This window comes from Lagenorhynchus albirostris, chromosome 5 (assembly GCF_949774975.1).
Source record: "Lagenorhynchus albirostris chromosome 5, mLagAlb1.1, whole genome shotgun sequence".
In the NCBI taxonomy this organism is placed as follows: domain Eukaryota; kingdom Metazoa; phylum Chordata; class Mammalia; order Artiodactyla; family Delphinidae; genus Lagenorhynchus; species Lagenorhynchus albirostris.
In genome coordinates, this window is record NC_083099.1 from 77,832,474 (window position 1) to 77,842,563 (window position 10,090).

Sequence of the window (10,090 nt, forward strand, 5' to 3'; positions counted from 1 at the left end):
CAATTTCCCAGGTGATGCCAGTACTGTTGGTCTGGGGGCTCACAATTTGTAAATCTGTGCCTTAGAGTTATTACTGCTGGCTGGAGGCTCTAGTGGGTCAGCCTCGAGGCTGATTCAAGTACTGCCTTCTGCCCTGTTGTCCCTTCCTTCCCATTCTTTCCAACCCATGATGGACTGTGCAGAGTGGTGGGGATGCTTTTTTTCTCAGAATCATTCAAGACTCTCCTGGAGATAACCATCAGTGACGTTACCTGGAACGTGATCAATCTCCGGGAACCAGTGATGATAAATGAAGGTTCAATGAATGCTGGTGAGGAAGCTTTTAGAAGATTATCTAAGTTATTGTTTCTTAACCTGTGTGAAGATCAGCTGCCAGGTTTGTTGCACATATGTTGCTAGTTATGAAGTCTGCCAATGATCTGCTTAAAAATGAAATCATGGCATTTGTCAAAACCCCTAAAACTACATCACAGAGAGCTTTAATATATGCAAATTTTATAATATCAACCAGGGTGTTGGATCATTCCCAGGATGGAAAGCAGACTGTGACAAATGTATCTAATTGTATTAGAAATAATGTGTGATCTAACCTTATAAACTTCAAGGTGGGAAAAAAGGAGCTGACCTAAGTAACTTTGGAAAATATTGTTTTGACTGGAAACTGTAAGACTAAAGACAAAGAGAAATGTACTTTAGTTGGCAAATTTGTTTCTTACAGGAGTACTGGTTAACAATTCTGAAACTACTTTATAACTATATACTAGGATTGAACAAGTAAGTAACTAAATGGTAGATAATGAGAGCCAGGTTTCTCATTGTCAAAGAAAGAAGTTCCAAAACCAAGGGTGGAAGGCTAGAATGAATGTGGTGCTGGGTCAGAGTCAGAAAACTCAGTATGTGCACCTTTAGTTTTCTATATATACATGTGTGTATACATATAGAAAGATGATATGAGACAGAGACATAATTATGTGTATACACATGGTTTAGAATACACACATGTATTTTCCAGCTCCACCCACTGGGCAGGCCTGGAATCAGTGACACTTGAGTAGCAACAAGCACACTCATTGCCAGATCCTGGTGTCTAAATACCATTATCCAATGAAAGGAACCAGGGCTCCTTGGAGAAAACTGGCTGATTCTATGTTGGGGCAGAGAAAATACAGATGAGTCTGGAATATCCATCCTGTAGTGGCAGAAAGTAAGGAAGTGTCCAAAAAACAAAATGATGAGGGCCTGTAAAGGGACACAGAAGTTGATCTGATAAAGCCTAAACTGGCATAATCTGAACAACAAAATAAATAAGAGTAATAGATTATAACAAGGTAAAAAATATGACTCCATCAATAAAAAATAAAATGAGTCCAGTAATAAATCATGTGGATATTATATACTGTCTAATATGACATGATGAGAAGGGCACTTTACCTCTGTGCTATTTATTCTTCCCCCAAACCCATAACCCTAGTCTTACCATGAGAAAGCATCAAACAAAACCTAATTGAGGGACATCCTACAAAATATCTGACCAGTATTCCTCAAAATTGTGAAGATCATGAAAATCAAAGAATATGAAACCATCACAGATCAGCAAAGACTAAGGAGACATGACAACTAAATGCAATGTGGTATCCTGGATTGGATCCTGGAACACAAAATGGACAACAGTAGAATAACTGGAGAGAACTAAATGAAGTTTGTCCTTTAGTTTGTAGCAAAGTATCATTGTTAATTTCTTAGTATTGACAAATGTACTGTGGGTTATGTAAGATGATGACATTAGGGTTAACTGGGTGAGGGGTACACAGAACTCTATACTATCTTTGCGACTTTTCTGTAAATTAAAATTATTCTAAATAAGAATATTTTTAAACATGTGTATTAATTACATCTTATTGTTTTTTACTTTATACATAGTTTATGAAATTTTTATATTTACTTGATATTTAATATTTTAAAAATTGGAGAGGATTTGATGTTATCTCTATAAAAATGTCACTCTCACTCATTTGTACTCCAATATGTTTTTGTAATGGGATAGAAAAGGAAAGAAATGGGGTATAGTAGGAAATTGCCCAATTCAGGGTAGACCAAAGATGTCCAGGTGAAGGTCATCTGCCTAGTGCACCTTGGTGGAAATGAGATGAGAAAATTACACACGATACATATCTTGTTACACCTTGCTGTTCTCAAATGTTGTTGCCATCACCTGTGAGCTTGTTAGAAATGCAGACTTTCAGCTCCCACCCCAGACCTACAGAATTTGAATCTGTATTTTTAATGAGATATCCAACTGATTTCAAGAATTTCAAGAATTCTTGAAATTTCAAGAATTTCAAGAATTTCAAGAATCAAATAGCTACATTCATTCAATAGCTGATGAGTACACACTGTGTGCCAGACATAGGAAAACCAATACCACACACTCTAAAGTCTAGAACAGTGCTATTCGGCCTCAGCTGGGAGCTTCCTGGAAATGCTAATTCTCAGACCCCACCCCAAACCTTCAGAATCTAGAAAAATGTCTTTACAAGCCCTTCACATGATGCTTATGCATACTAAAGTTTGAGAAGCACTACTCTAAAAAGATGGACTTCGAACTCTGTATACTGGAATCACCACAGAAAAACAAAAACCCAACACACAGGGCCATCCCACACCAATTAAATCTCAATTTCTGTGACGAGGACTCTGGCATTAGTATTTTTTAGAAAGATTTTCTAAGTGATTCTAATGTGCTGCCATGTTTGAGAATTGCTGCTTTTTAGCACAACCAGCTAGAGTCCCTGTTGAACATAGGCTACATGAATGACCAGGGCACACCTGCAGAGCTAAATACCTATGTCTCTGGCTGCATTCAAAATCCCTCTTTTTGATGAAATAATGCCACTTGCAGCAATGTTGATCGACTTAGAGATTATCATATTAAGTGAAGTAAATCAGACAAAGAAAGACAAATATCATATTACATCACTTATATGTGGAATCTAAAAAATGATACAAATGAATTTATTTACAAAACAGACACAGACTCACAGACATAGAAAACAAACTTATGGTTACCAAAGGAAAAAGGGTGGAGAGGGGATAAATCAGGAGTTTGGGATTAACAGATACACACTATCATATATAAAATAGAGAAATAGCAAGGACCTACTGTATAGCACAGGGAAGTATATTCCATATCTTGTAATAACCTAAAATGGAAAACAATATGAAAAAGAATATAAATATGTACAATTGAATCACTTTGCTGTATACCTGAAACTAACACATTGTAAATCAACCATAAACCAATAAAAAAAATGCTCTTATAAAAGATGTTATTAATGCAGACCAGGAACCAGGAGATATTCCCAGCTTTGTAATTGTGTGACCCTTAGCAAGTCAATTTCCTTCCTGGGCCTTAAGTTTCCTCATCTGTAAACTTAGGGTACTACATGACTACATGACTTTTACGTTTACCTGATCTAGGATCAGGTAAAAGCCCTGATTTGTAGTGTTTGCTGAGCAAACACTGTGTTTCAGGGCTTCCCTGGTGGCGCAGTGGTTGAGAGTCCGCCTGCCAATGCAGGGGACGTGGGTTCGTGCCCCGGTCCGGGAAGATCCCACATGCCACGGAGCAGCTAGGCCCGTGAGCCACGGCCGCTGAGCCTGCGCGTCGGGAGCCTGTGCTCCGCAACGGGAGAGGCCACGACAGTGAGAGGCCCGCGTACCGCAAAAAACAAAAAAAACCTTTTTGATACCTGTATAACATCAAATGGATATAACCTGAATTTAATCATTCCCTATGGCTGGATTTATTTCTCATTTTTCACTATTACAAATAATATTTCAATGAATAGTTTTCTACATAAATCTTTAATGTCATTTCTGGTTATTTTCTTATATAGAATCCTGGTAGTGGAGGGCTAAAGGATATGATGGTTAAAGGACATGAACCCTTTTAAGATTCATTTTTCTTCTTTAATATTTTAATTTTATTGGAGTATAGCTGATTTACAATGTTGTGTTAGTTTCAGGTGTACAGCAAAATGATTCAGTTATACATATACAAATATACATTCTTTTTTAGATTCTTTTCTCATATAGGTTATCACAGAATATTGGGTAGAGTTCTCTGTGCTATACAGTAGGTCCTTGCTGGTTATCTATCTTATATATAGCAATTGTGTTCATCCCAAGCTCCTGATTTATCCCTCCCCACCATATTTCCCTTTGGTAATCGTAAGTTTGTTGTCAATATCTATAAGTCTGCTTCTGTTTTGTAAATAAGTTCATTTGTATCTTTTACAAATTAGTTTCCACGTATGAGTGATATCATATGATATTTGCCTTTCTCTCTCTGACTTACTTCACTTAGTATGATAATCTCTAGGTCCAATCTTAAGATTCTTAAAATATATAAAAAACTGCTTTCCAGAAAGGCTGAATCAATTTATACATCTACGGGTAGTTGATGAGAATTCCTGACTTATTACACCACAGTGGTACTGAGGGCCCACTATCTCAAACAAAACATTCACTTGCTGTCAACAGCTCCTATAAATAAAATACTACCTCCTTCCTTTCATAGTGGAAGTGACTGAATAAGTGGCATGTATTTACTACCTTGACCCCATCACCCACACGATAACTACAATGTTTCTTCCCTCACTCATTTTACTAAAATTGCTGTAAATTAGTGATCTCTTTCTAGTCATATGAATATGTCTTTTAGAATCTTTTCACTAGCTCATCTGACTCTCCTCTTCCCATCTTTGTGGCCATTTGACTCTAATGATCTCATCCTTCTACAAGGACTCAGTCCTCCCTTACATTACACCACTACGTTTTCTCCCTTCATCTCCGACCTCTGTGATCTACCTTCTTTAATATCCTCTGCCACTTCCTATTGCTTACACTACGTCAGGCCTCCAAGGTTCAGTTTTTGCCTCTGTCCCGCACTGCTCTCAGGGAGGACTCCTCCATTCTGTTTTAATAATCAGCTCTACACTGATGGCTCCCATATATTTCCCTAACTTTACCCCTCCTTTGTCCTCAGGTCTGTGACTGAGGTTCCATCCTCATCTATAACTCAATGCCACCTCCCACTCAATAGTGCACCATCCTCTCTGCCAAATCAGTAAGCCTTCCCAACTTTCTTATCTCTGACAACGGAGTAGCACTCCTTCACTCCTCCATACTCAAAAACTTCAGTCTTTATGTCTTCCTTAAATTACTCTGTCTGAAAGTCATACTAACAGTTTCTTCAAAATACTTCCTAGATACATTCTCTTTTCGTCATTCTCATCATCACTTCACCTACGGATTACTGTAATATTTTCACAGGTAGCAGGTATTCATGCTGTATGCAGCGACCATGTTAATTTTCCAAAAATATTTTTTAATGACTTCTTCTTGAAGGTTTCCTTTTTGTCCAAATTCATCTGGTTCAAACCCTTGAAGGCCAAACTGCATCTCCTATTAGTACCTCCTGAAATCCAAGATAATCCTCTCTCCCTACTGCCCTTTCTCCCCCCACACCCTCTGCAGACTCATTACTGCCCCCACCTTTGCTCGTGTCACTCTCCCATCCCTTCTGTTTCAGTGGAACCTTCAGTAGATAATCCTAACTTACACTACTTTTCCTTTCTCTGAATTCTTTTTTTTTTCCCAAGGGAAAAATGCATTTTATTTAATGACCAAGTACACCAATACAGACACATACATTTATATATATGTATACCTATGTGTGTGTACATATATATGACTAAAACAATATTTACTCTTACCATTTGGGATGAATTGTAAAATTTTCTGTTCTATGTACTTTCATTAAAAAAAATGGGGGTTGCAACTTGAGTCAACACTAAGAAAATGAGGATGAAGTGGTAAAAATATTTAAGGTCAGATTATGCTCTCAGAGGCTACATGGTTTAGGGAAAAGAACCCTCAATCTCTGAATTCTTAAAACCAGTGGTATGCTGGCTCTTGGGAGGGGGGTGGTGGGTAAAAGCCCTGATTTGTAGTGTTTGCCAATAACCCTCACCATGGCAGATCTCAAGCTACCAGTGTAACATGACTACCTGTGAAACTGGAAAGTGATATGCACAAAGCCAGGAGGAACCAGCTTCAGGACACAAGAGCAGTATTTAAAATCTGTTCTGCAGGGCTTTCCTGGTGGCACAGTGGTTGAGAGTCCGCCTGCCGATGTAGGGGACATGGGTTCGTGCCCCGGTCTGGGAAGATCCCACATGCCGTGGGGCGGCTGGGCTCGTGAGCCATGGCCACTGAGCCTGCGCGTCCAGAGCCTGTGCTCCGCAACGGGAGAAGCCACAGCAGTGAGAGGCCAGCGTACCGAAAAAAAAAAAAATTTGCTCTGCAATCTAGAACTTAATATATACTGTCTTGTATAAGCTCTCCAGGTGTATTATATAGGTCTGCTTATTCATTGCAATAAACTTTATTAGCCCTAGGAAGAGTGGCAGTCCACTCATTCCAGAGGTTTCATAGTGAACAGGGCACACAGTGTTTGCTCAGTAAAAACCTGTTGGCAAGACCTGGAGGGAGTGATAAGCAAAGCCAAAGACTGGAGGCATAAAATGGTAAAAATGGGCATGTACTCATTTAGGGCTGATTAGTAAGAACAAACAAAAAGTACAATGAAGGAGCAGAATGTAGTAGAAATAAAATCAGAATGGGAACCAGGAGATATTCCCAGCTTTGTAATTGTGTGACCCTTAGCAAGTCAATTTCCTTCCTGGGCCTTAAGTTTCCTCATCTGTAAACTTAGGGTACTACATGACTACATGACTTTTACGTTATCCATTGATTCTAATGCTCTAGGATGTGGGTAAAACTGACAAGGAGAATGCCCATGGCCCACTGCATTGATAAAATAACAATAATAAATTCATTTAAAAATCTGCTGTTAAGTCAAAGGAGTTTAGGGCAGTAAATCTTTTCTGAAGGTGTGAAGAAACATTCTTATAAGACCATTCCATTCCTTTGATCTAATAATTATTATATAGAAAGTAAAAATTATAAAAAACAATTATTTTATTAAAAATAATAAAATATTAAAAACAATTATTCCAAAAAGTATCTATTGCCTATCTATTATGAGCTGGACACTGGTAAGTGCTGAAGATTTAGTAAAAACAAAACAGACCCCATCTTTACCCTCATGGAACCCACAGTAGTGTGGATCAAAAGCCATTTAGTTCCAAATCATCATAAAAGTGCTTTTTAGCTTAGCACAGATTGCTCTGAGTAATGGATGGAAGCTATGGATCCTCTCTTCCCCAAACAGGCATATAATCATAAAAATGTGAATGCAATTTCAGAGGTTCACAGAACCTCTCATCTGTGAAGAACCAAAGAACCGAGAACCAAGAACCAAAAGTTAACAACCCTGACCTATTTCTACAGGTACATCTACAAAACAGTAAACAAATTCAAGATCGTAAAAGCCTACATTCTGTTTGTTAAGGGAGTATAGCAAAGATTTCCAACAGAAACAATTAAAAATAAGGGTCCATCATTTAAAGGATTAAGCCTTGGGTTTTTGAAATTTCATTCACCTAAAGTACCTTCTTCCAAATAATATTCTGGATAAATGAGGTATGCCTAGATTATGTTTCCATCTGATCTACCATTCCTTTAGTAAAGTTGCCAGTTAAATCGTTCTTACTTGAAAACTATTTGCATATGAATGACTGCTTCCATTTCACAAGTAAATCTGCATTTCATGACTCTTCCATTTCACACCAAGGAGACCCTATTAGCTATGACAAATACATGTACACATATATCTGAACAAGCAGTCTGAACAAAGCAAAGAGTACAGTTCCAGAATTAGAGGGCACTGACTCATCTCCTGACTCTAACATTTTATGGCGGATCAACCTGGGACAAGTCATCCAACCCTCGGACCCATGTTTTACAGATGACCCATGTTCATCTGTAAAATGGAGAGGAGACGATAAGACTTACCTAAGAGGGCTACTATGAGAAATCAATCAATCAAGTAAAACAATGTAGGTCAAAGTATTTAGAAATAAAATGGGCAAAAGTGGGTGAAGGAGCAAATTGCTTGAAGTTGCTCACAAAACATCAGACATTCAGAGATCCTTTGGGAAGAGTTGCTCATATAACATCCTTAGTGGATCTATCTGGAGTAAAATAAATTGTTCTTAAATTGCTCAAGGAATTTTGTTTTGACTGACTGCCCAATGGTAAAGTTCTTAAACGTCAAAAGTTTGGAGAGCGGCTTTGGAATCCTTATAGTACATAAATATATTCTCAAGGCAAGAAGATGAATTACTTACAAACACTCAGTCTTGGTTCTGTAGTCAAAGTCCCTTTCACAGGGTTTTTTTTTACAGAGCAATGATTCTTTCACTCATCTTGCTGAAAAGGTTAACAGGATGTGTACAAAAGATTTTAGGGGAATTAGTTCATGTAAACTGAACAAATCAATGAAATCAATCTCTTTTAGCAGAAAGGGTATTTGTTTTAAAGTAAGTAAATAATATTCAGCATGAGACATGTTTTCCAGTCCATTCTCCACTGAAATGCAAAATAAGAAATGTCAAGGAGGGCTTCCCTGGTGGCGCGGTGGTTGCGAGTCCACCTGCCGATGCAGGGGACATGGGTTCGTGCCGCGGTCTGGGAAGATCCCACATGCCGCGGAGTGGCTGGGCCCGTGAGCCATGGCTGCTGAGCCTGCACGTCCGGAGCCTGTGCTCCGCGACGGGAGAGGCCCGCGTACCGCAAAAAAAAAAAAAAAAAAAAGAAATGTCAAGGATAACTTTTTTTTTTTTTTACATTATTTCATTTACATTTACAATGTACATTTGCATTATCTCAATAGTCAAGTTTAGGGCGATTCTTCTGGTAAAATCTGAATTAAACAACGTTTTGGTACTAAGGAATCAATCATTACACCTTATCAAAGTTCATAAAGGTAACCAAAAGTGTGATTTGCCCTGGTGCCTAGAAAACAGCCAAGAGGCAAACACTGATTTCTCAGCCCCTACTAAGCAAAGGCTCTACTGGTTCCCCAAGAAGGCAAATTAAACCCCGACTCCAAATAGTCATTACACAAATGTCTACAAGGGAAACAAACCACAGATCCTGCATTTACATAACACTTTCCTCCAAGAAATTTAAAGCACTTTATTGTAGAATTATTTAAAAGAAGTGTACCCCCCCCATTTTAGGAAAACAATTACTGTTATTCTGGGAGACCATACATCCCTTGCCTAATCAGATAACAAATAGGTAGGAAACCCTAGACCCAAAATTTCTCTGAGAGATAAACTCTAGAGATGGTGGGGGTGGGAGTGGCGGGGAGGGGGAGGCTCAAGACTCGTGGAAAACTGAATGAATCAGGCAATGGGGTAGTTTTAGGGATGGGAAGTGCATTAAGAACTGAGCTCACAGGGGCTGGGGGTCGGAAAAGTGATCCGGGAGCAAAACGGCTCGTTAAGTTGGTGGCAGCTGGTTGGATGCAGAGGGTCACTCTCGGCTAGCCCGCAGTGTCTTGCTTACCAGTTGCTCGCTCATCCCTTGCTCTCTCCCCCTATTACTACCCTGGATTCCGAACTACCTGAGGGGAAAGCGTAATGGAACAGAGCAACTACCATTCCTGAGGAGGCTGCAGGCTTCCTCCACCCACAGCGGCCGAGCTGGCTTCCCGCCCACCCCCTGCCCGGCCCGCGTCTCACCAGCCGCCAGGCGCAGGCCGCGGAGGCTCCCCATGGCCGCCTACTCCGCCGACCAACACAGTGCCGCAAGGCCGGTGGCGCGGGTAGGCTGAAGGTCGCCGAGCGCAGCGAGCTCAGAGACCCGAGCAGGACTCTGGGGAGGGGCTTGTGGGAGGTGAGGGCAGAGCGAACGGGTCATGAGTGACGTCCGGGCGATGGGCGGGGCCTACTAGAAGCGTGGAGCGTGTGGGTCGTGCTTGGCGCTCAGACTGTGCGGGCAGCGTGCCCTACCCAGCCACGTCTCTGTTGGCGCCGCGTCTTGGAAGCGGCCGCAAAACTGCTGTCTTGGAGTCTTGGTTTCGAGGGCCTTTGCAATGGCCTTCTCTGCACCTAAG

At 40.2% G+C, this 10,090-nt stretch overlaps 1 protein-coding gene across 1 annotated transcript in view; it reads right to left on the minus strand.

Annotated features, from left to right (window-relative positions):
* FAM162A (family with sequence similarity 162 member A) overlaps positions 1–9,874 on the minus strand; it is a 35,146-nt gene extending 25,272 nt beyond the window's left edge. The window contains exon 1 of the mRNA XM_060150490.1: positions 9,717–9,874. Within this exon, the coding sequence (XP_060006473.1) occupies positions 9,717–9,750 (34 nt within the window). The 5' untranslated portion in view covers positions 9,751–9,874. The remainder of the gene's footprint in view (positions 1–9,716) is intronic.
* Positions 9,875–10,090: the final 216 nt, after the last annotated feature.